Source organism: Erinaceus europaeus, chromosome 15 (assembly GCF_950295315.1).
Source record: "Erinaceus europaeus chromosome 15, mEriEur2.1, whole genome shotgun sequence".
In the NCBI taxonomy this organism is placed as follows: Eukaryota; Metazoa; Chordata; class Mammalia; order Eulipotyphla; family Erinaceidae; genus Erinaceus; species Erinaceus europaeus.
In genome coordinates this window covers 7,162,211-7,187,802 of record NC_080176.1, presented here as the reverse complement: position 1 = coordinate 7,187,802, position 25,592 = coordinate 7,162,211, and the positions used below count along the sequence as shown (strand labels likewise).

The window sequence follows — 25,592 nt, the reverse complement described above, 5'->3', positions numbered from 1 at the left end:
TCTGCCGCAGGCACTGTGGGGGGCGGGTTTCCTGCCTGGACTCTTTTTGAAAAGAGACTATTTTGTTTCTGAGAGAGATTCAAGAAAGAAGCCAGAGCCTCCCTTGGGGACGTCATGCAGAGCCGCAGACTCTCACAGGGGGCACCCCGGGAGAGCTGACCTTCGGGTTTTCGAGCCGGACCTCTTCGATCACGGCTATGTCACCGCTGTTGCTCTCCACGCAGTGGGTGCCAAAGGCCACTCCGGTGTCTGAGGAGGTGCTGGATTCCAGGAGGCCGTCCGTGCCCGCCGTGCCCCGGCTGGCCCTGTCCTCCGCGGCCCCTGGTGATGATGATGACTGCTTCTTGAGCGGGTGCAGGTTGAGCACCTTCCAGCCACCTGCGGGCGAGAGGAGGGGTGAGGCGGGGGCACGACGGGCGAGGTCGGCATGGAGGTCATCCCGAACCCCCAGCCAGGATCAGCTACGCAAATATGCTCAGGCCTCTTCAGACTGCTCAAGGGAGGAGAGGTTGCGAGTCCGTCTGTTTAAACAGTAGAGATCACAACCAGCGCTTGCCCATGAGAGTGGACTCAGAGCTGTCAGGTCTCCTCCTGGTCTAGGCCTTTTGGCTGATAACCTGACACAAACGACAGGGACAGGGTCTAGGTGTGAGCCCCCCCCAGTGTCTACGGCAAGGGCAGGCCATTTTCTAAAGACACCCAGAGCCCCTGACTAGGGGGCACACGGCCCTGCCCTCCGTCCCCATCCACCCTGCTGAGAGCAGCCCTACCCTTGGTCGGGGTGGAGTGATGGGGCTGAGTCCAGGGACCGTGGCTGGAGGAGGACTTGGCGCCCCCCTGGGCCCCTCTGCCTTTCTTCTTGCCGCTGCCGCCGCCGCCTCCACCCTCCTCCTCACTGTCTGACTCGGAGAGGAAGGTGTCCTCAGCCTCGGGCAGCAGCGTCTCCTCAGGCACGGAGGCCAGGCTCACGGTGGTCAGGAGCTCGCCCCGGGCCTTCTCCCGCTCGTACTGCCGGCTGAGGTCGCTCTCCTCCGCGAACACGCAGGAGATGTATTTGGTGGTGCGCTGCCGGCCCTCGTCTTCCATGAAGCCCTGGAGGGGCGGGAGGAGCACAGGCGCTCAGGCGACGGTCACACTGCTGAGCGAGAGGCTGCTCCGGGACCTGGTGGACACTGCACACAGGCCCCTCACCTGCAACAGCGGACAGCTGGGGATGTGGGGAGGGGCTTGTAACAGCTGCCACAGACGGGCGCCCGGGCTTGATGGCCATCAGCTCCTCCCAGAGTCCTCCACAGGGGTGAAAAGGACAGAGCCATTCATCTCCGCTATAGGTCCCCAGGAGCCAACAAGTGACAGGGATGAGGTCGTGGAGACCTGTGGTAGGCAGATACCTGCCGGCTGCCGGGACCCCACCTGGGAACACCCCCCCCCCCAGCCTCCTGCTGGCTTTATACACTGACTACTCGGCGAGAACCAACAAAAGCCACAGGCCCTGCAGGGGGGGGGGGGGTGGTGGTTTGAATGTAGTTATTCGCCTCCTGGTAAGGGGGAAAGGCGTGTCCAGCCTCATCCTCTGTCCAGAAGCCTGGCAGTGGTTTGCCCGGGCCCCTCAGAAGGCCGGCTACCTTGACAACTTTGAATCTCTGGAGAAGGCGACACAGCATCCTGGCTTCCAGCTTGCCCACGTTCATGGCCACTCGGATTTCGGCTTGAGAGATGCCCTTCGTGCCTCTGCGCTCAACTGTGTGAAACGACAGGTGTGAGCTCTGACTCTGCTAAGGGGCTGCTTGGCCCTGCAGCCCCCCCCCCAAAAAAAAAAAAGCTTGGATACCTTACGGTAATGGAACTAACTGACAGGATGCAGCACGGGCTGGGCCTCCTCTCGCCTTCCCTGTCTGAGACTCGACACCACCCCCAGGAGCCCAGCTGGGGAGGCCCACTGACACCCCCTCCCCCGTGCTGGGAGAGCCCATGTGAAGGCCTGCCTGGGCTGCTGGTTCCTGGCAGCGAGGTGCCTCTTTCACACAAAGGACTTTTTCAGAGAAATGAAAGGGGCCCTTTCTGAATCAGACATTTTTCATTTCCGTCCTTCTCTGTGGGCCCAGCAGAGGAAACATGGACGCTAGTCGTGGTGCCGTCCTATCTCAGCGGGCAGGCCGCAGGAGAGGAAGTGACGCTGTCTGGCCCTGTGTTTAGTGCCCGCAGCCACAAGCACTGGGTGCTACAGCAGATGCTCACTTGGTCCACCTTGACACATGTCCCGTCACAGAGGAAGGAGTGAAGCCCGGACACCGGCTGAGTCCCATGGTTAACGGGAGTCTGCAGAGCTAAGACTGACACTCCCAAGTGTAAGCTCAGACCCTTCCAGGCCACCTGGGACTTCCATTATGCTACAGCCCCAACGGCAGAGCCTACTTCCAACACAAAGGCATGTAGCACAGGGCCTAGAGCACTGGACTTAAAAGTATGAGGATCTGAGTTCAATCCCCAGAATCGAATGTGCCGGTGATGCTGTGGTTCTCTCTCTCTCTCTCTCTCTCTCTCTCTCTCTCTCTCTCTCAATAAATAAGATCTCTTCCATAGTCCACACTGGCCAGACACTCCCCACTGAACAGCCACGGGCAAGCGGGAGAGGACTCACTGAGCTCGTAGGTCTGCGTGAGCATGTCCCGCTCGTACACGATGTCCACAGGAGGCACGCCCTTGGAGATGACCTCCTCGTCGTCGTCGTCATCCTCCATCTTCCGCTTGAACTCCTTCAGCAGCTTGAGGCAGCGCACTATGACGTCGGTCCCTACAACAAGGCCCAGGGGCCCAGCCAGGGGTCAGAAGGTGCAGGGTGCGGGGGCGAGACCTGAGAATTCACTCTGGGGCTTAACGTAATCGGCGAACAAAGAAATGCAAAGGACAGGAATCGCCAGGGCCCTGCTGTCCCCATGAAGAAGCCAGCAGCTGGGGCTCCAGGACAGCCGAGGCGGGCCTGGTTTTCCGCTGCCTCCCCACCCAGCACCAAGCACCCAGCACCCAGCACCCAGCACCCTGCCCACTGTACTGCAGGGAGCTGTGACAATGACGTGAACAAGCTCTTCGGGGAGTGTCTTTAAGCCAGCGATTCCAAAGATCCACACGGCTTTTAGCGGAGCTACAGCGCAAGGAAGAGAGGCCACAGTGAGATCCTTCAAGGACAGGAGACACTAGACAGAGGAAGAAGCTGGGACCAGAGATACCCCGCTGCCCCTCCCTCACAGAGGCCCACGTGACAGAGCACCAGCGCTGTCCAGGGCAAGGCCTGCCCTTTTCACACCCTCTAGGGACAGATCATCCCGAGATATCCAGTCGGCCCTCAACACCCACACAGGACAGAGAGGACCCATGCCAGCACTCAAGACTCAAGGCGGAGGCTGGGAAGCCCTCGGATCCTGAGTGCCTGCTGCCGCCGACCGGAGCCTGGTCATCAGCCTTCCCTGGGCGCGTGCTGTCCCTCTGCTCACAGCCAGGACAGACAGTCAGGGGCAGTGGCAGCATGAACCTGGGCGCCCTGCTTCAGTGACCATGGGAGATGACTTAGCCCTCAACTATGGCCACTGCAGGGACTAACATAACAGGCTGTAAATCTGAGGGGCTGAGCCTGAAAGGACAGGAGCCGAGTGGGCTGCAGCAGAGGCTGGAGCTAAGACCCAAGCCCAGGCTGAGCGGAGCTGTGACCACAAGCCACCCGCTGTAATGGCGCCGCCCGCCAGCATCCAGCTCAGCTTGGAGGCTTTAAAGATAGCAGGTCCTTGCCTGCCAGCTAGGGAGGCCCCAGGGTTTGGCAAGGAGCAGGTACAGAGGATGGAACACATGGGATGTGAGTGCCCTGCTTTGGGGACTTAGAAGTGTTGTCACAAGGCCCCTTCAAGACTTTTCTGCAGTGGTGTTTCACTAGTCTCACAATTCCAACTTTGCAGGCCAGTTACACACCCCCTGGCTCATAGCTGACCTTCTAAGGAGCCCGTCCCAGCCCACAGGATAAAGGCAGAGGGGAGAGGAGAAGGGAGAGACCACAGCCAGCACCTCCCACTTCCCAGCTGCCACCTGTGGGCAGCCATTTCCCCTGGAGGAAGCCAGGGCTGCCAACGGTGAGGGGCTTTCTTCCCAGGAACAAAAAGGCAACAGGGCCCCACAGGCTCCCGAGCACATGGGACTGTAGGGCTTTTAAAGGCAGGGCGTGCGGCATGTCACAGAACCAGTGACACAAATGGCTCCTTTAGACACCGGAGACCCAGGAAAGGGGGAGCCTCTCCCTGCTAGTTCCCACAGTGGCTCTGCAGATTCCAGGCCTCTCTTCCACACGGGGCCACCTGGCACAACTAGAATTTCAGGTTTCTGTTGGCAGGGACCACAGACTGTGAAGGGGAAGCTCTGAGGCTGTGGAGCTGTGGAGCGGAGCCCACAGCCTGTGTTTCTCACACTATGTGGGGAATCTAGCCTGGCCCCCGGGCAGGATGGCTCTCCACCTTCAGAAATCCTCCCCCAAACTCCCTCCCACCTTGAAGGAGGCCAGGGCTCCTCCTCAGGCTGGGACTCTGAAATGGTAAGCCAGCCAGGAGCCTTGGGTAACTACTGTCTTTGGTTCCGACTTCAAGGGGCCTGGTCTGCCGGGGATTCGGGACGGCTGCGCCCAGGATGACGGCAGTGCTACACGCCCCCCACCCCTAGGGGATAGGCTTGGGTGAGAGTGCGGCCCCCACCACAGAGAAGCAGGGCTAGTTCTGACAGTGTGTCAGAGGAGGGAGAGGATGGGCCTCTTTGGGGAAGTGGTGGTGGGAAACAAGCTACAGAAGGGGGATGTCAGAGTAGCCAGGTCTGCTTCTGCAGGCAAAGAGGAGGGAGGAGGAGGAAGCCAGGAGGAGGCAGGGAGAGACTACAGCGACCACTTCTCACTCCCCAGCATCTGCTTCCTCTCAGTCTCCACACTGGCTTAAGACTCGCGCTCTGGGGCAATCCCTGTCACCTTAGCTGAGTGAACTGTGCTTGGCCTCTCTCACCAGTGAAGAAAGGAACAGCTACAGCAGATGGAATAGATAAAAGGATCAGAATAAAAGGACTAGAGCTTAGTGCAGAGCCTACTTGACTTCGTCTCTAGAGGGTTCTACCCCACCCCACCCCCCACCCCGCTACCACTGCCCTCACACTGCCCATAGACTGGCCTTGTCTGCCCCAGTTCCTTCCTCACTTGATACCTTCAGAAAAGCAGAGTCTAAGGGTTTTCTAGCATGAAAACAACAACAGCACACCACAGCATAATGGTTCTGCAAAAGGCTTTTGAGCCTGAAGTGGGAGGTCTCAGGTTCAACCCCCATAAGCCAGAGCTGAGCAGTGATCTGGTACACAACTTACAAAGACTTGGGACAGAGGGTAGGGCATTTCCTTATGGCCTGAGGCACAAGGACACTTCCTATCACTCTAGGTGACCTCTGACAAACTCCTGCTGCCCAGGTGGTCGGTGACCTGTCCAGTCAGCCCTGAGCTGAGTCTTTCAGGCTCTTCCCAGCACTGGGAAGCAAGCTCCCTCCACCCATAACAATCACTGGACAAACACCCAAGGATCATTTTGTGGGCCCCTGCCTGTCAGGAACTCTCCAGCACGTATTCAGTTCTTTTTATTGTACTATTTGACAGCCAGAACTTTCCAGTCTTAAGCTCTGGTCTCTTCACTGTCTTCTTTGGGTATTATTTTCTCGGCCATACATTTTTTTTAATAATAATGATTTTAAAAATTATATTTATTCCCTTTTGTTGCCTGTGTCGTTTTACTGTTATTGACGTCATTGTTGCTGGATAGGACAGAGAGAAATGGAGAGAGGAAGGGAAGACAGAGAAAGGGAAAGACCTGCAGACCTGCTTCACCGCCTGTGAAGCGACTCCCCTGCAGGTGGGGAGCCGGGGGCTTGAACCGGGATCCTTACGCCGGATCCTTGTGCTTTGTGCCACATGCGTTTAACTCGCTGTAACCGCCTTACTCCCGGCCGTACATGTTTCCTGGCTTTCTCTTCTTTCTGTTCACACCCACCTTTCGCCCTGTTTTTGCTATACATCTTCCCTTTCGTTTCCCATGGCAGTCTTCTGACTGTTAAGCTCTTTTTAAGCCTTGCTATCTGCAGTATTGCATATTAACTCTTGGTCTTTTCCCTCAGTGTGTGTATTTAATTCTACTGTAACTTTTCATTGTCCCCTTTGCTACTCTAATGATCTTGATTTAGTTTGTTGAACCCTGCTTCTTGGCTTTCATCTTGAAACTCAACAGTTTGAGACATAATGCGCACACCGTGTAATCCACTCCCTTTGTGTGTAGGACTCAACTTCTTTTTTCTTTTCTGTGTGTTTGGTTTCAGTTTAAAACCTGGTCACCAGACGATTTTAAGCACTGGATCAGCTCAGAGCTGTTGGCCTCAACTCCGTCTCCTCCCTGACTCCTAAGCATCTGCTTGGCTGCTTCCAAATCCCCTGCCTCAAACTTTCCCATAAATGGTCATTCAGTAACAGCCTCTTGTAAGTGGCAGGTGGCTGCACCCTGGGAAAAAAAAAAAAAAAAAATCAATGGACCCCAGACAGGTGGGTTATTTCTGGAATGGCGATTCCACTCCATTGATCCCTCGCCTTGCACACTGTCTTGATTGTTGCTGCCCAGCTGAAAGCTTTGAGACTGTAAAGTGTGAATCTTTTCACTTGACACTTTCCCAGGACTCGCTTTATTTTCTCAGTCCTGTCCAGTTCCATACGTTTTTCAGAAGCAGCCTGTCACTTTCCACAAAGAAATCAGCTGGAAATCTCACAGAAGTGACCATGGCCCTGCAGATCAGCTTGGGGGAGAGTATTGCCGTCGTAATAGGTCTTGTGACCTGTGAGCAAGGGTCATCTCTCCACTTCCTGAGTTCTCAAACGTCTGCCGGCTGTTAGTGGCATACGTCACCAATTGTATTCCTCAATATTTTGTTCCTGGTGCTACTGTGAATAGACTTGTTTTCTTTCTTTTTAAAATTTGCATTCATTTACTAATGTGAGACAGGAAGGAGGGAGGTGAAAGAGAGCGACTCAGAGCATCACTCTGGCACGTGAGGCGGGGGATCGAACTCGGGACCTCATGCCTGAGAGTCAGATCCACTGCCACCTCTTGGCCACTAGACTTGTTTTCTTAATGTCATGCCTTGATCGTTTGTTACAAGTGTCTAGAAGCATGACTACTAGTTGTCTATTATGTGCAAGCCCCCAGTCGCGACCTGCAAGGGGAAGGCTTTGCAAGTGGTGAAGCAGGGCTGCAGCTTTCTTTTCTTCTCTATCTTCCTTTCCCTTTCGAGTTCTCTGTCTCTATCCAGTAGGTAAATAAAATATTTTTAAAAAAAGATATTGCACATTGACATCTGTCTATTGATATCGTGTCCAGCAGTCTATGACCATGATTTTTTTTTTTCTTTAAGAGCCAAGAGGCAACATCAGCTGTGGAATGAGTCCACATCATAAATATGGAGGCCCAGGTGCCAGCCCCCCACGTCTACACTGCCGGACTCAGTCAGTAGCCCCAGTGAGTGTGTGGCTGCCACCATTTTCTGTCCAGATAACCTCTATTTTTCCCCCCTTCTGCTCTCAGCACAATTTAATAAACACAGGATGGCTGGGTAAACACTTGGAAGAATCCAAATTTGCAAAACAGACCAGTTTAGGGTGACTGTTTTCACTGCCAAGGTGGAGGGGAGTTGTTTCATTTCCCTTCCGGCAGAACACACCACCGCGGCTGGCTCTTTGGAAGGCTCGAGAAATATGCCTAAGACCCAGCCATTTGTTTAGAGATGTCTGGAGCTGACTCACGTATATCCAGGCACCTGCAAACTTACAAGAAGTTGTGCATCATCTTTATTTATTATTAAAGTCTTCCCTATTCCAGAATCCCTCAAGAGGGAAGACTTTATGCAAATTTTGCCAACTGGGACTACAGAGCTCAAGGCAAAAATAATAACAACAATAAATAAAGGCTTAAAGTGCGCGTTCAACCCTTGCTTCCCACACGAGGGAAGTTAACTGGAGTGGCACCTAATTAAATTAGGATCGTTCAACATTTGCAACATTTGCTCGGCACCTCCTACTCAGTTCCCAGCAGACCTACAGAGGCGCCAGAGGCAGAGGATGTGAGGGGTGTGGTTCACGACCTAGCTGAGAGGAAAGTGGAAGCCATGACAGAGGCCCAGGAGGCACCGAGAATGACTGAGCCTAGGCGGCAGAGGCGGGCCGCCAAGACGCCTTGGTGGGGAGCCTGATGGGGCTTCCTCTACGTGTGGGATAGTCTGGAACTTCTGACTCCCCCCAGGTCTGGGGCCCCTTTGGTCTTAGGACACTGAGTCTTCCTTTGTGTTTATGATCGTTATGTGAGAAGACACCTGGCAGGTCTTTCGGGCTGGGAACTTGTACCCTCAGATCTGGAGAGAGCCTGTGCTAGTCTTGCTATATATGCCTCCTCTTCTCTCTTCCCCTGCCCATTGCTTCTTCCCTCCCTGTCTCTCTGGAACCCAGACTGTATGGAAGTTAGACCGTTCAGGCCTGGTCTTACTCAACCTAGTGCTCTGATTTACTATCTGAGTGTCTGTCTACTTATTTCTTCTTTTTCTAGAGTTCTATTTTTCACTTCTGACATGTGTCTCCCTTACAGCTTCTTTCTCTGATTTCAGATGCAAAAAATCTTTTCTTCTCTGAAGAATCTTTTCAGACACCCCCCCCCCCCGTTTCGATTTTCTAAGTTGCTTTTCTTGATTACAGAGCAGCGTTCTCCCTCAGTGTTTGGTGACACATCCAAAGCGGTGTCCCAAAGCCCTGGGAGCGGGAGGCAGAGCTTTTGTGATGCGTGAATGGGCCAGGCCAGTGCGTTGCTTGGGTACCCTGTTATCTCAGTATCTCCAGGACTTTGCCCACAAACTGGTCAGTTTTCACAAACAGGAAGTCTTTGTGGATGGCACTGAAGGGACTTGTCACCTTACAGAGTTGTCACCATGGCCCCATGTTCAGCATGGCGCCGTCCCCAGCTGGGTCTCACGTCTGTGAGTCTAGAAATCCTTGTGCATCTTCTGAGAGAGGCCGGACTTAGGGCCTTGCGGGGAAGGGCTTCCTCCGGGCTGTGCCAAGTAGGGGAGGGAGCCGAGGATGTGACAGCTTCCCTGTGGCCGGACAAGCTGTCCTTCTCGCTCCAGCCTCACCTCACTTGGCCTTTTGAGGAACCTCCAAACTCCTTGCGTTAGTTTCTTTCGGCTTCTGAGGCATCAGTTTCTGACTACTGACCTTCACAGCCACTCGGCTTTGCCAGTCTGCTCTGCCAGCTGCTATTTGTCCGCCTGCCTCTGAGAACCCACATGTCACTGGTCGCTGCCCCCCGCCACTCCCTTTCCACCCCTGCTCTTTATGGAGGAGTCTGGAAAGAGTGAGTATGTTCCCTCTATTATCTTTCTACTGAAAGTGTTCATTCCCAGCTCGGTAAATGACTTTGGTTCACCCGGTGGCGGTAAGCAGCATGTAATAAGGCAAGAGCAGGGCTGAGGAGACAGCACAGTGGTTATGCCAAAGACCCTCAGGCCAGAGGCTCTGGTAAAAGCAGATACAGGACAAAACCAACAAGTGAACAGAGGAAACTAAAGGCTGCAAGGAGGTTTCCCAGGTCTGACAGTCTACAGCTCTTAGCTGAGCTTTTCTCAGAGGGTTCAAGCCCCGGCCCTGCCCTTCCTGAGTCACTTAGCACCTCTCTGCTTTAATTTCCTTGCATGGAGAGAGGTGGCAGTCTTCCTTGCCGGGCTAAATCACAAGAACACGTGGCACAGAGAAGTGACTCCAGGGCCCTGCTGAAGGCTGAGAGGAGGCTTCTGAATTCCCTTTGAAGAGCACCGCTCAGATGTGGGTGGGGACAGGCACACAGAGATGTCTGCTGGGGGCAGGACGGACTGCCTTCCTTCAGCAAACACCCCGTGAGCCCTGTGTGTGTGTGTGTGTGGGGGGGGCACGAGGGTTGCCGCCCCCACTGAAGGCGGGCTAAGCCGGGAGCGGAGGAGGGGGCGAGCCACGGCTGGAGCCGCCTTTACCTTTCTTTGTCTTGCAAGGTCCGCATTCAGGGTGGATCTCCTGCAGGGGCAGGGGGATCACCTTCGCCAGCCCTGCATTCAGCATGTACTGGTAGAGGCGCTTGAAGGTTCTTTCACACAGCCCCTGCCAAGACAAGGCAGAACAGCTCCTGTCAGGTGGAAGAAGGGAACTTGGGACCGCTCGAGTCACGCAAAGGAGTACGGCTGTAGGCCCTGGGTTCACCAAAGACCTCGAGGAGGAGCAGACTGCCAAGCTGTGCTGTCCTGGGAACAGAAAGTGCAGGGTCCTGTGTGCACTCGATCTCATGACACATTTAGATGGAAAAACAGAGGCTCAGCACAGCCTCAGAGCTTCCTCCGATGCGGTGGTTCTTCCAACCTGGTGCTGGGGCTCTGTGACGGTAAGGCACAGGTACCCTACCTGGTAAGCTCTCTCTAGAGCCCTCCCTCCCGAAATAGTTTTTAATTTAATCTATGGGGTTCCAACAAGACGAGACAGCTCAGCTACCAGGGACAGACCCACATTCCTCATCTTTAAGATGTTTTGTTTTTTAAAGAGTAATTCACTGGGCAGGATGTGGCTAGCCCAATGGTTATGCAAACAGACTCTCATGCCTAAGGCTCTGTCAAGTCCCAGGTTCAAGCCCCAGCACCACCAGAAGTCAAAGCTGAGCAGTGCTCTGGTTAAAAAAAAAAAAAAAAAAAGAGTAATTCACCATTGAAAAGTGAGGGTTATATATAAACTGGAGCCCTGGCTTCCCCTAAGAAGCAAGACATGGCAAGAGCTCCCAGGAATGCGGTTCTCAGAGCAGCAGGTTGAAGCCGAGGGCCCTGCTCCTTCTGATAAGTCCATGTGCCAGCATGGGTCTCGAACTGCCAGACCCTGGCACAAGGAGGGCACACACACCACACATGTGGGATCAAGTCTCAGCCTGGCTGGCACACCAGCTGTCAGGTAGCAGAGCGCTTGGCCCTGGAAGAAATGCTGGCGACTCCCATGCGGCTTATTGGGACTCCCCGGGGCCAATGGCCGTCGTCGTGAATCTGGCAAGAGTCTCCAGACGCTCAGCCGTTGCAGCTGGCCCCGAGCCCTGGACGTCCCTGGAGGTGTGGGGGCAGTGACATGGCTCTGTCTTAGGGGGAGGGGCTGCTAGGAGGAGGAACACTGGGAGCCCCCCACTCCTACCCCCCACCCCCGACAGCCGGCCTCTGTATCCAACAGCCGGCCTCTGTATCCGGTGACCTGGACCTCACCCATAGGCTAATGATTCACTAGGCCCTGCCCAGCGGACTCTGACCCTGGCCGGCAGCCGCTGACCAGGCTGCCAATCCTGCAGCCGAGCCGTCTTATGCCTCCTCCTCACACCATCGTGTCCCTCATTTCCCACCCTCTACCCAGGTCCAGCCCTTGTCTGTTCACTCCGTGTCCACTGAGGCCAGGCAATGTCCCCTCCCCGGGCCAGGGTGTGTGTGTGACACAGCCCAGCCCGCATGAGTCTGCCCTGGGGGTCAGCACACGGCAGAGAGGCCGGGCGTTCACATCACATGCCAAGAGCCCACCTCTTTCACCCACTCCTGTGCCCTGGCTTCTGCCAGCAACAAGTCCTGCTAGTGTCACCTCCAGGGCATCTAACATTTCATGATCTTGTGGTCACCCTCCCTGGCAGCTGAAGTAAAGCATCCACCGCCCTCCCTCCTCCAACTTCTCATCTGTTCACAGTTCAGCTCCTCAGCGACGTAACTGCAGCAAAAAGCTGAAACCCAACTCTTCAACCTCACTCTCAAGACCCTCCCTCCCTTCTTGGCTCCGGTTCTATTCCCAGACACACCACCACCTGCCTCCCCACTGGCCCTGTGCTGGGTGCCATCAAGTCTCCCTGAGTGCTTCCCACTAAGAGGAGGAAGAGGAGGAGAAAGACAAAGACATCTGTTTTCCGTAGCTTGGGAGTGGTGTAGTGAACAAAGCACTGGGCTTTCTCTCAGAGATGACATGAGGTCCTGAGTTCCAGCCCCAGCACTGCATGTGCCGGAGTGACATTGCTTCTCTCTCCTCCTCTCAGAAATAAATAAGGAAAAAAAAAAAAGCCTGTTTCCCAATCAAAGAAATGTTTTTTAAAAAAAGAAAAGCAAGACCCCCGCCTTTACTCAAGCTGCTCTGTCACCTCTTCCTTCCTTCCTGCCTCAGGCTCACTCCATCTGCAAAACCCGCTCAACCCCGAGCTGCCCAGAAGCTCTTCCCGGGGCTCTCACACATCCAACGCCGATGCTGAAACTCGGAACCTCGCGCACGAGAGTCCAGTGCTTTCTTTACCCACAGAAGACTGTGGGCCACCTCCATGCTGTCTCCCTCGTTCTCTCCATCAGGCCTTGCGTCCTGGGCCCAGGACAGAGTAAGGCCATGGCTCTTCCCTGTCCTCCCACCCCACCCTCGGCACAGCCACCGGCATTTCAGGATAAAATCAGGGGTGGTGGCGGTGGGGGCAGAACGGCAGACTGGACCATGGGAGTCTATCTGGACAGGCGTATAACCCTCCGCGGGGGTCCACAGCACCTCAGAGCAACACTGGGGGGACGGGAGCCATGCTCCACCCAAGGGGGGTGTCCCCTCTCATGCCGGGAAACGCTGGGCTCCTCTGCCTACCGCGAGGCCAGAGCCAGCCAGCCGCCCGCACTCAGCCCCGCCGGCCCAAGGCTCACCAGCTCCTGCCGCAGCTTCCCCAGCGTCTCCATCTGGTTGCTCCGCGTGCTCAGCATCATGGACAGCTTCTCCATCAGGATGTCGTATTTGCTCCTCCTGCAGAAAACACCACCACGTAGTCCATTTCCAGCCCCGCCTGGCTTCAGAGCTGACGGGGCGAGGGCCAGGGAGACAGCAGAGTGGTTCTGCAGAAGTTCTTCCCGCCCCGCCCGAGGTCTCAGGTTCAATCCCAGCCTGGGGCTCCCTTCCGTGAGCCCTTTCCCCTCCGTAGTGACGGCTGCTGGGAGCCTGGGAGACAGTGAGAGGACTATGCAAAAGAAAGACACCCACAGCAGCACTGCTCTACCATCTGTGGAGTCCCCCGGGGGGCCTGAACCCAGGTCCTTGCGCACTGTGCCACCGCCGCCGGCGCCACGCACCTGTCCACGTGGAAGCGGTTGAGGAGCAGCAGGATGGAGTGCTGCTGGGCGCCGGTGGGCAGGCGGATCACGTGCGACTGCATGGTGATGAGGCCGCTCTTGTTGAGGATCTTCCTGTGGTAGTGAAGCTTCCCGGCGTCGACCCTGGAGGGGAAGGAGCGGGTGGGCTGTGCCGTTTCTCTGTGGTGACAACTTCTACCCCACCCCACGATGCCGCGAGGTGACGGCCCTGGGGCAGCCGGTCACCCTGAAAGGGCTCCCCACAACCCAGGACGGGGAGACAAGGGAGATGAGCGAGGAGTGGCTCCGGTTAAAGTGAAGAGGGTCGCCCGTGGGTCTCTCGTCTAGCGACGACCAGGGTGAGCGCACATCCTGGGAGACCCACTGTTCCGGTGTCCACCTGCTGAGCTCTCCCCCCCCATCCCCCAAAGGCTGCCGTGAGACCACACTCCCTGACACCGAGGGCTGACGAGAAGAATGGGACAGGCAGGCCGGGAGGTCCTGGCGTGTGGGGCAGGCGCTCACTTGAAGGCGGTGGTGTGCAGGTCCCGCTGGAGCTCCCCTTGCCAGCGCGACCGGCCCAGGCGCTCCAGGATGCAATAGGAGAAGTCAGGGAGCTTCAGGTCGGGGTCGCCCTCAGAGCCTATCAGGGCCCTGTAGCGCATGTCCTGGGAGGCCACGATGATGAGCTTCTTCCCCCACCTGTGGGCCACAAGCAGCCATGTGAGAAGAGACCGATTTAAGAGATCTGACGGGTGGCACCACTGGGCCTCGGAGAGCCACTGTTTCTGGCCTCTTATCAGAGGCTCACATACAATCCCAGTTAATGGGGTTTCGCTTAGAACCGCACTGGCTTCTGGGTAAAGGGAGCCAACCCTGCTGCCTCCCTGCCTCCGCAAGGCAGTCAGACCACGATGCAAACTGTGGGCCGTGGCAGGGAACATCCCACCCTCCGTGCCACTCTGGCCCCCAACTCGCCTGGGCCCTGCAGGCCTAGACAACAGCCGTTTCCTGTGCCCTGTGGCTCGTCCCCTCACCCTCTCCTCCTTAGAAGTCTGGCTGGCTCCTTTTCACCATCCAGCTCACTGCACCCCAGCTCAGTGCTGGCCACAGTCCACCTGTCAACTCCAAGCTTTTCACAACACCTGGTGCTTCAGGATCGGCCATCACCCCCCTCCACCTCCCAATACTCTTGTATGGCTCCAGCCTTCTGAACTGACGGAGAAGACTAACTCCCGAGTCAGAAGCCAGCAGCATGCAGTCAGTGGGTCTGTAGCCTGGTGTGGGCCAGCCCACGCATGAGTCACCGGGCCCTGCTCACGACCTGAAGATCGGGTCCTGATCAAGCGACCGACACCACACCCAATGCTTTCACTGTGGCGCCAAAGCAGCTGCCTCCCTGTGACCTCCCCCCCCACCCCCCACAGAAAGCCAGTTACCTGCCAAAGGCTTCCAGCATCGTACAGCGGGGCTTCATGTACTTCGTCCTGATGTCATTGGTGACGTTTTTCCTCTCCTTGAAGTAGCGGCATGAGCCCTGGATGCCGTCCTTGTTCTCTAAGATCATGTGGATGGGGTAGACATCCTCAAGCGACACCGGGTCCCTCCTCGACTCCAGGATCCCTGTTTCCAAGTCAATTTCTTCATAGCTGAGGGGAGAAGCACAGATGCAACTTCAGAGGTGACACAAGGTCGGCCTGTTTCTCTACCGACCTCTGGCCGTGCTCAGAAAGCGAGTGCGGGGTCACTCAGCCTTCTGGTCGCGAGACCACCCATAAGCTGGACCAGCAGCAGGACACCCACCCCTCCCCCAGAGAACTCAGACCCTCCCAGGACCCCGAACAGCCCTGAAGCTGAATGCCACAGGGCTTTTCAGTTTCTTTTTCAAACCTGCTGCTTCCTATCTTTTTCCCCAAACACTAACGGGCTCAGTGCCCGTGAGTACCCATTCATTGGGGAAACTGACGATCCTTCCTTGCTGACTGAATCCACATGGATCCCAGTCACTTTCAAAGCCAGCAACAAGCAGCTCCAGACGCTGTTGACTGGCTACGGAAGAAGGGCAAACGCTAGAAGAAGAAGGTTTCCATGATGCCACCTCTCCCGGTAGTAGCTTTCTTTCCCTTGTTTCTTGATGGGGTAAGAGACAGAGAGGGAGAGAGGAAGAGAGACACCTGCCACTTGTGAAGCTTGCCCTCTACAGGTGGGGACTAGGGGTTTGAACCTGGTTCTTTGTGCATGGTAATGTGTGCGCTCCACTAGGGGAGCCATCACCCGGCTTCGGCTTCAACGCTGTGTCTTGAACTGTCCGAAACCACACAGCTGGGGCAGGCAGGCCAGGAGGCAGCCCAGGGCCCTGAAGCACGAGGTCCTGAGCTTCACCCCTGATGCCACAGGTGCCAGTGATGCTCTGGTGCAATCTCTGGCTCGCGCTCATAAATAAATAAATAGATCAACAAAACAAACACGTCTTGGGGGCCAGAAAATGGTCAGCCCGGTGGTGTGCGCACATGAGGACCTGCAGGTCGTGACAGTGGGACAGCAGCGACACGGTGGTTGTCTTTCTCTTTCTATCAAAAAGCCAAGATGTCAGCCAGGGCAGAAGAATCCTGCAGGCATGCAGCACCAGTATAGCCCTGGTGGGCAAAACAAAACAGGACCGAGGAGACAGCATAATGAGTCGGCAAAGACTCTCCTGCCTGAGGTCCTGAGGTCTCAGGTTCAATCCCCCACACCACCACAAGCCAGAGCTGAGCAGGCTCAGGTAAAATAAATAAACTCCAAGGAAATTAAAAACCAAAGCTCTGCCCACTGCCAGTACAGCACCCCCCACCTGTCTCCCTGTATCACTACCATGAACACATCTTTGACCTACTTTTCATCCACTAGCCAGTCAGCCAAGTTTGTCAAGATTTACTTAGGGGGCGGGGTAGATAGCTTGACGGTTATGCAAAGGAGCTCTCATGCCCGAGGCTCCAAAGTCCTAGGTTCAATCCCCTGCACCACCATAAACCATAGTTGAGCAGTGCTCTGATTTTAAAAAGTCAAGGGGGAAAAAAAAAGGTTTACTTAGGGCAGGAGCACAGGACTTTGGTAAAAGGCGCAGTGTGGGACTACATATACCCTGTAACTTTACAGTCGTGTAAAAAACATTACTAAACACACACACACAAGATTCACTTAGAAATCTTTTCTTTTTACCAGAACACTGCCCAGCTGTGGCTTATGTTGGGGTTGGGAATTGAACCTGGGACCTTAGAGGGAAAATGAATGTTATCTCCCTGCCTCACTTAGGAAAAAAAAATTTTTTTTTTTAAACATCAAAAGGAGTATTAATTTTTGGATAGAAGGCAGAGAGAAACTGAGAGGCAAGGAGGAGAGAGACACCTGCAGCAGCCTCACTGCTCGTGAAGCTGCCCGCCTGCAGGTGGGGGTGGGGCCTTTCACACTGCAGTGCGTGCAGTTGTGTCTGTCAGCCGCCAAGCCCAGGAAGAATCGTTTACATTACAAATAAGAGTTTCACAGAGCACCACTCCAGCACATGCAGATGAAGAGACCAAGTAGGAAGCCTCAGACAGGCAAATCCAGGACTCTGGCAACAGTCTGACCACATCCTGCCTGGCCCAGCTGAAGAGGACCCCCCACCCCCAGACTGCTGCCCTCCTCCTCCTCCTCTCTGGCCACACTCCATCTTCCCTGGAGGGTTCCCCGTCTGCTCTCAGTCTGGTCTTTAAACACAGAAGTTCCCCCAGGCTATGTCCCAGGAAGTCAGGTGTTGACTAAACCTCTCCACTAGAACAACCCAAAGGAACCTTGAACTCAGTGTCTCCAAGGAGCTTAGTAGTTTCAACGCAGCCCCCTTCTCTCCTCTCATCCCATCCTATCAGAGTCAAACCACCAGGAGTTAAGTTATCTGCACTGGGACTGGATTCCTGCAGACCTCTCAACTTCACCCCTCAGCCCCCAGCTTGAGCGCCCACCTGTCATCTGATCTGTTTTACATGGGGGAAGTGGCAGAAGAATCACTGCAGGGATTATATAATCGCATCACTTACAAAATCAAGTGAAATCTGCCAGTTATCTGCTGACTAATTCACACAGATGGCACACAGAGTTAGATTTAGGACCAGATCAATTGAGTTCTGGGAAACTGAATTCCAAAACGTAGCAGGGCTGATTCACTCTGGATTTCCCTTCCTTCCCAGATTTTTGTTATTGTTGTTATTTAAATTGTATTATTTAGTGTCTTGTGAGGTGCTGCTCTGGTTCTCTTTCTCCACCCTTTTGATTAATAAGTAAATGAATGGGAGCCAGGCGGTAGCACAGCGGGTTAAGTGCAGGTGGAGCGAAGTGCAAGAACCAGCACAAGGATCCCGGTTCGAGCCCCCGCCTCCCCACCTGCAGGGGAGTCGCTTCACAAGCGGTGAAGCAGGTCTGCAGGTGTTTATCTTTCTCTCCCCCTCTGTCTTCCCCTCCTCTCTCCATTTCTCTCTGTCCTATCCAACAACAATGACAATAACAACGATAACTACAACAACAACAACAAAAAAAAAAACAGAACAACAAAAGGGAATAAAAAAAACATGATGCAAAAATCTTTTAAAAAATAAGTAAATGAACATATATTTAAATATTTTATTATATTTTATTTTAATGAGTGACACAGAGAGAGACAGAGCACTACTCAGCTCTGGCTTAAGGTGGTGCTGGGGATTGAACCTGGGACCTCAGAGCTTCTGGCATGAGTCTTTTGCGTAACAATTATGCTGCCTCCCCGGCATATTTACTTATTTAAAAAATATTTTTATAAATAATTTTTTTTAAAGATTGTATCTATTGACTGATGAGAAAGATAGGAGGAGAGAGAGAAAGAACCAGACATCACTCTGCTACATGTGCTGCCGGGGCTTGAACTCAGGACCTCACGCTTGAGAGTCCAGCACTATCCACTGCACCACCTCCTGGACCACAAAATAAATATTAAAATTGCATAATCTAGGGTGGGGAGAGACCATAATAGTCATGGCAAAAGGCTCTCATGCCTGAGGCTCCTAGGTCCCAGGCACTACCATAAGCCAGAGAGCAGAGGAGAGCTCTGGTGAAAACAAAAACATTATTAACTTGTGACTTGTTCATACCTTCTCATAATTAAAAATTCAAAAGCTCCAAAGGGCACGTGACTGCCTCCCTCCCACTCTACATTCGATTCCATCCAGCTCTTCCCAACACAGGGAATTTCTCCCAGCTTCTCATATATCCTTCCAGTGACCTATTACACAAACATATACCTAGCATCTCCATTCTAACTGGAATTTCAAAGATCAATCAGATCAGTGTGCGGGCAAGAGAAACAGGGTGTGGCCAATACTCGTGCTGACCCAACGGGATTTCTCTCTTCCACAGTCTGCACACCACCCAAAGATAAGGACCTCTTCCTTCCTTTGCTTCTCTAGAGTCTGACCATCCCAGTCGGAATCCATTGCCTTACGTCTCCTCCAAGGAACAAAAGGCCACTGATTGAACTAGTCCAATCAGGTTTAAAGACGGAGTGGCTCAAGCACTCAGAACTCCCAGATTCTGCTTCTGAGCTCTGCCTTCGCTAGTTGATGAACTGGAACCAGTCACTTAGACTCCCCCTCGTCTCAGGTTTCTCTTCAGGAAACCATTTTCTAAAGCAGTTAGTTGCAAAAATTAACCAACTTGCAATATCTGAGTATCTCAGAACAGTCCCAGCTCAAGTATGCTGAAATGTCAACTGTTCTCCCTCACTTTCTACTTCTAACTCTACACTTCAACCAAACTTTACTTTTTTTTGCCACTCGGGTTACACTGTTTGGACTCAGTGCTTGCTCAAAGAATCCACTGCTCCTAGTTGCCACTGTTTCCCCTTTTGGTAGCTGATAAGACAGAAAAGCTGAGAAGGGAAGGGGAGATAGAGAAAAGAGACCCCTGCAGCTCTGCATCGCCATTCATGAGGCTCACCCCCCCCCCGCCCCCGGGCAGTTGGACAGGGTGGAGTTTGAACCCTGGTCTTGCACATGTGCATTCATTCGACTGCTCCCAGCCACCACCACCACAACTCACTCAGCATTCAGACTGTCACAGCTGCTGTGCAGAATACTGCCTACTGGGTTAATTGCACGTGGCACAAAGTGCAAGGACCGACAGAAGGATTCCGGTTCAAGCCCCCGACTCCCCACCTGCAGGGGAGTCACTTCACAGGCAGTGAAGCAGGTCTGCAGGTGTCTTTCTCTCCCCATCTTCCCCTCCTCTCTCCATTTCTCTCTGTCTTATCCAACAACCAATGCCATTAACAATAACAATAATAACCACAACAAGGCTACAGCAACAAGGGCAACAAAAGGGGGGAAAATGGCCTCCAGGAGCAGTGGATTCATGGTGCAGGCACTGAGCCCCAGCAATAACCCTGGAGGCAAAAAAAACAAAAAAAAAAGTACTGCTCTGGGAATCTCTCCTGGCCCTGCATGACGTGGCTTAGCAGCACACACTCTGGAAACAGACCGCCTGGGCTCAAATCAACAGTCGGGGAGCCTGGGAGGCGGGACAGTGGATAAGTCTCAGATTCTCAAGCAGGAGATCCCGAGTTCAATCCTTAGCACTCCATGTACCATGGTGAGGCTCTGCTTCTCTCTCCTCTATTTATTTTAGAGAGAGAGAGAGAGAGAAACCAGGGCACTGTTCAGCTCTGGCTGGTGGTGGTGCTAAGGATAGAACCTAAGATCACAGAGCCTCAAGCATGAGTGTTTTACAGAATCACTATGTGGCCTCTTGCTCCACCTTTTTTTTTTTTTTTTTTTTTGCTACAAAAGTTCGGTACCTGCACTGTGACTCTACCTAACCTGGTGGCCTTTTCCTCCTGATAAAGACAGGAAGAAAAAGAGAAAGAGGGAAGGAAGTAGAGACACCTTCAGGGACACACCTGATAAGAGTGCACTTTTTTTTTTTTTTTTTTGCCTCCAAGGTTATTGCCGGGACTTGGTGCCGGCACTACGAATCCACTGCTCCTGGAGGCTATTTCCCCCCATTTTTGTTGCCCTTGTTATTGTTGTTATTGATGTGGTTGTTATTGGATAGGACAGAGAGAAATGGAGAGAGGAAGGGAAGACAGAGAGAGGGAGAGAAAGACAGACACCTGCAGACCCGCTTCACCGCTTGTGAAGCGACCCCAGTGTAGATGGGGAGCCGGTGGCTCCAACTGGGATCCTTACCGCGGGTCCTTGCGCTTTGCACCATGTGCGCTTAACCCGCTGCACTACCGCCCGACCCCCTTTTTTAAAAACAATATTTTTATTACCTTTATTTATTTCTTGGATAGACAGCAGAAATGGAGAGAGAAGAAGGAGCGCCAGAGAGACACCTGCAGCACTGCACGTGGGGCCGGGGGGGGGGGGGGCTCAAACCTGGGTCCCTGTGCTCTGTAACGTGTGCGCTCAACCAGTTGCACCACCACCCGGCCCCATAGAGTGCACTCTTTACCGTGTGCAAAGACCCTGGTTCTAGCTCCCATTCCCCCCACCTGCAGGGGAAAAGAAGCTTCATGAGTAGTGAAGCAGGTGTCTGTCTTTCTCCCTCTCAGTTTTTGTTTTTATTCCAAAAAAAAATGGGGGGGAGGGAAAAAAAGGGGGAACGGGGAAGGGGAAAGAGATAGTCGGCAAGAGCAGTGGATTCGGCAAACAAATGCACCTGCAGCACTGTTCCACCAGGCGGGGAGAAGCTTCCCCCTGCAGATGGGCGCCCAGAGTTTGAACCTGGGCCCCCACAGGTGGCAGCAAGTGTGAGCTCTAGCCGGGGAGCCTCAGGCCTGCCCCTCCCCCCTCCCCGCTTTCTTTCATCAATAAATAAAGCGTCTGGGGCACTGCCGAGCTGGGGGGGGAGGGGACGACAGCATGAGGCTCGCATACCCGAGGCTCCGGGTTCCATCCCGGGCAGTGTATGCAACCGGGTGGCGCTCTATTAAAAAATGCATAAAGGCCTGGGCTGGGGGAAGCAGCATCGTGGTTCTGCAAGTGCTTCTCCTGCCTGAGGCTCTGAACTCGCAGGTTCAATCCCCACTACCGCCATTAGCCAGAGCTGAGCAGGGTTCTGGCATCTCTCTCTCTCTCTCTTTTGTCTCGTTAAAATAAATAAAATAGGAAAAAAATAAAAAAAAAATAAAGGAGAAGAACGCATCAGGGCTAGCCGAACTCAAAGGTTCTTTGTTAACCTGCACGACGCCCATTCTCTTCAGCCCTTTCAAGAGCCTTTTGCAGCCCGAAGACCATCCCCCTCGCGCCCCCAAACACACACCCGGGAGACAATGGGGCCCCCGCCAGACGATCCCAATACAAAGGAGCCCCCCCACCCACCCCCACACACACACCCCAAACTCCATCAGGCGCCTGGATCCCGCCAGACCCCAGAGACCCCCAATCGGTCTTGCATCGTGGCCCCCCCGGGACTGCGGGCGCCCCCAGCCCCCCCGGAACTCCCGCCCCCCCAGCCCCCCTCAGTCCCGGCCCCCCCGGGAGATCCCCCCGGCCCCTCGAGCCCCCAGCCCCCCCCGGCCCCTCTAGTCCCCAGGCCCCCCGGGACCCTCACCCTCCCGGCCCCCCAAGGCCGCTGACCGGTCCTGGAGCTGGAGGTCGGGTCGCTCCCGAGGCTCCTCATAGAAGCTGATGCCCGGGTGCGTCGCAAGAGCCCGCCACAGAAACTCCTGCGTGTACGGCTCCAGAATGAGCGGGAAGGACGGCGACCGCGTCTCCAGGCGGCTCCAGAGCGCCGGCAGGGAGAGGCCATCGAGCCCCTCCAGGGCCACCTCGTCCAACAACGACTCCAAGGCGTCCATTGCTACCTCTCTCGGCTGCGCCCAGGGCGCCTGCGCCGAGCTCCGCCGCAGGCTCCGCCCCCCACCCCCCCCACCCCCAAACGGCGGCGCGCCTGCGCACAGAGAGCGGCAGCCCGGGCAGTCGGGCCGGGCCGGGAGCTCGGAGGTGGCCTTTCAGCGCGCCTAATGACGTCACACGCTCGGGGGGCGGGCTCAAGGCGCGGCGCTTCGCCGCCATTGGTGCGGAGTCCCGCCGTAACCAGGGGAACTGCAAACAGTGGACGGGCCGCTTCCGGTTCGAACACCCGGAACCGCCGCCTTAGGGGATGGACGGTGAGTGTCAGTGGGCCCCTCCGGGGGGTCGGGCCGTTATTTTCTCTTCCTTCTCGAGGCCTTCGCCGGGCAGAATCCTTTAGGCCACCCTGGACTACCACTGCCTGAACCAAGATGGTCTCCACCTTGCGGGGGGAGGGGGCCGGGAGCCGGAGCGGCCGGGGGTGGGGAGGAGGGGCGGGGGGGGCAGTGGGTTGGCCGCCTGGGAGCTGGGGCTCCGAGAAGGGGGCAAGTGGGGGAAGCGAGAAATCGAGCTATTTTGTGTGTGTCCTGGGACGTGGGACTGTGGGGTCTGGGAGTTGATAGTGGGGTGATCATCTTGGGGAGCCCACTCCCCAGCTCCTGGGAAAGAATGTGGATCAGGGAGTGTGTCTGTCTGTCTGTCTGTCTGCCGGTCTGTCTCTGTCTCTCTCTCTCTCCCTCCCCCTCCCTGGGCTCTGATTTAATAGTAATAACCCAGGCTGGGAAGAGAGCATAGTGGTTCTGCAAGAAGTCTTTATATGCTTGAGGCTCTGAAGACCCAGGTTCACCACCCCGCATCATAAGACAGAGCCATCAGAGTTCTGGTTAAAATTAAACATAAACAAACAAACATCTTTAACAGCAATAACCCGCCTAAACAGAGGAACCGTTCAATGCCAGGAGGTCTTTTTAAGCTCTCCAAAGCAACACCTCTCTCAGTTTCCTAAACAAACAGCCTTTTGGGCTTAGTGTTGTCGTTGCATTTTGCAAAGGAAGAAACTGGGGCTCAGAGGAGTTAAATACCTCGTCCCCAAGCGGGGGGGGGGGAGAAGGGCAAGACCCCCCAGACACCGTGACTCCCCCAGACACTGACCCACCAGACACCGTGACCCCCAGACACCGTAACCCCCAGACACCGTGACCCCCAGACACTGTGACCCCCACAGACACTGACCCACCAGACACCGTGACCCCAGACAGCATGACCCCCCAGACAATGTGGCCCCCAGACACCGTGACCCCCAGACACTGTGACCCCCCCCAGACACTGACCCACCAGACACCGTGACCCCAGACAGCATGACCCCCCCCCCGACACCGTGACCCCCCAGACAGCGTGACCCACCACAATGTGGCCCCCAGACAATGTGACCCCCAGACAGCGTGACCCCCAGACAGCGTGACCCCCAGACAGCGTGACCCCCAGACAGTGTGTCCCCAGCACGGAACTGTGAAGTTTGAGACCCCAACAAGTTCTATTTATTGGGCACCCCTCTCCCTCTCCCCCCTACAATGTCAGGACAGCTGGTCTGTAGGTGAAATAAAGTTGGGGGAAGGGGGTGCACTGTTTAGGGGTCCCAGATTAGAATCATGGAGTTGACAACTGGAGCAGTCCAAAAATACAGGTTACTCTGCTTTGTCACTTTGTAGATGGAAACACTTGTTGTCTGCAGAATACTTGTAGGACTGTTCTAGAGTTCAAGTCCACTTTTCATGCCACCACCCACCCCCCATCATTACTGGAGACTGCCTTCGGTTGTGATACCCACTAAATGCAGTGTAAGGAAATGAGTTGAGCCAATCTGTCACGTGCTTAAAAGATGCCTGCCTTTTGTGCTTCAGAAAGGCACTGTCCATTGGGGCCAGTGCGATGTTCTGTAGAACGACAGTTCTCACAAACCTTTCAACTTCAGGACATTTTTACGCTCGCTCTTACCTCAGAAGAGCTTTGCTTTTGTATGCTACGTCTTCAGTACTTGTCATATAAGAAGTTCACGCTGAGGGCCGTGATAGTTCCGTGGGGAGAGTGAGCCCATGCTTTAGGCCCTAGCTCCCCATGGGAGGGAGCACCACAGGCATCAGCAGAGAACTCCAGGGGTGACGATACAGTGCTGCGGGGTTTCTCCCCCTTTCCTTCTTCTTTCCCTCTCCCTCTCCCTCTCACCTCTCTCTCTCTCTCTCTCTCTCTCTCTCAGTTGACTGGGGAGATGCCTTGGCATGTGCAAGGCAATGGATTCATTCCCTGGTGCCACATTAAAAACGAGATTAAAGCATTCACTTATCAAACACTTTTACTGCATACTTCTTTTTCTTTCATTTCTTTCTTTTTTATCAGATAGGACAGAGAGAGAATAGTTAAGAGGGGAAAGGACAGGGAGAGTGGGGGGTAATAACACCTGTAGACTTGCTTCACCACTCATGAAGCCCCCACACACAGTGAGGAGCAGGGGCTAGAACCAAGGGCCTTGTGCATGATAACATGCCCTTAACGGGGTGTGCCACCATCCAGCTCCTTATCAATGTATTTTAAAATAGTAATCCATTACTTCTGCGTTGCCAGGTTGTTTTTTCTTTTTTTCCATTCTTTCTTTCTTGTTCCCCCCCACCCCCCAGAACTGCTCAGCTCTGACTGATGGCAGTCCTTAGGATTGAACCTAGGACATTAGGTGCCATTAGAGTCACTTTGCATGGCCACTATGCTATCATAACTCCAGCCCTCCATTACTTCTGAACACAACACCTTTGGCAGACACCAGCATAGAATAAAATTAGTGGGCAGGTTGGCATGGTTTGACATTCCCCCAGATCTCTTCAGTGTTCTAATAGATAGCTAGACTCATTCCTGCATTAGCAACTAAACTTATCTTGGCTGATCTACATGAAGACATAGGACCACACAGTTCATGTAGAGAGAGTATTTTTTTCTTTAGTTTTAATTTTTAAAAATATTTTTATATTACAGAATTACATGTCGACAGGGGTTTGAATCCACACCACTCCCACCACCAGAGTTCTGAATTTTCACTCTCCCCACTGCAATCCACCACAGTTCCCCTAAAGTTGTAGGCATGGGCCAACCATCTTCTCTACAACTGTCTGTCCACATTTATATATAGTTGCACAATTTTTCCTTTTTTTAAAAATTATTTATTTTTATTAGATAGAGACAGAGAGAAATTGAGACGGGAGGGGCAGATAGGAAGGGAAAGAGACAGATACCTGCAGCCCTACTTCACCACTCACGAAGTTTTCCCCCTGCAGGTGGGGACCAGGGGCTTGAACCTGGGTCCTTGTGCACTGTAATGTGTGCACTTAACCAGGTGCGCCACCACCTGGCCCCCAGTTGCCCAATTTTTAAAAAGTATTTTATTTATTTTACTTTGGAGAGATGCAGGGAGAGAAAGACACAGAAATACCAGAGCACTGCACAATCCTGGCTTAGGGTGGTGCGGGGGATTGAACCTGGGACTTCGGAGCCTCAA

The 25,592-nt window shown here is 54.2% G+C and overlaps 2 protein-coding genes across 6 annotated transcripts in view; one reads left to right on the top strand and one right to left on the bottom strand.

The window, feature by feature from the left end:
- Window positions 1-22,089, bottom strand: part of GTF3C1 (general transcription factor IIIC subunit 1) — a 48,522-nt gene extending 26,433 nt beyond the window's left edge. For both annotated transcript variants that reach the window (XM_060172748.1, XM_060172750.1), the window contains exons 1-10: window positions 21,836-22,089; window positions 14,651-14,860; window positions 13,737-13,913; window positions 13,212-13,355; window positions 12,792-12,888; window positions 10,095-10,218; window positions 2,642-2,794; window positions 1,626-1,741; window positions 771-1,092; window positions 161-378 (exon numbers count right to left, since the gene is read on the bottom strand). In XM_060172748.1, coding sequence (XP_060028731.1) covers window positions 161-378; window positions 771-1,092; window positions 1,626-1,741; window positions 2,642-2,794; window positions 10,095-10,218; window positions 12,792-12,888; window positions 13,212-13,355; window positions 13,737-13,913; window positions 14,651-14,860; window positions 21,836-22,056 — 1,782 coding nt within the window. In that variant the 5' untranslated portion in view covers window positions 22,057-22,089. The remainder of the gene's footprint in view (window positions 1-160; window positions 379-770; window positions 1,093-1,625; window positions 1,742-2,641; window positions 2,795-10,094; window positions 10,219-12,791; window positions 12,889-13,211; window positions 13,356-13,736; window positions 13,914-14,650; window positions 14,861-21,835) is intronic.
- Window positions 22,090-22,256: 167 nt separating this feature from the next.
- KATNIP (katanin interacting protein) overlaps window positions 22,257-25,592 on the top strand; it is a 117,756-nt gene continuing 114,420 nt past the window's right edge. For 2 of the 4 annotated variants that reach the window (XM_060172739.1, XM_060172738.1), the window contains exon 1: window positions 22,258-22,368. In XM_060172739.1, coding sequence (XP_060028722.1) covers window positions 22,362-22,368 — 7 coding nt within the window. In that variant the 5' untranslated portion in view covers window positions 22,258-22,361. Of the gene's footprint in view, window positions 22,369-25,592 lie in introns of all 4 variants that reach the window. The other 2 variants (XM_060172742.1, XM_060172740.1) reach the window with 2 other exon arrangements.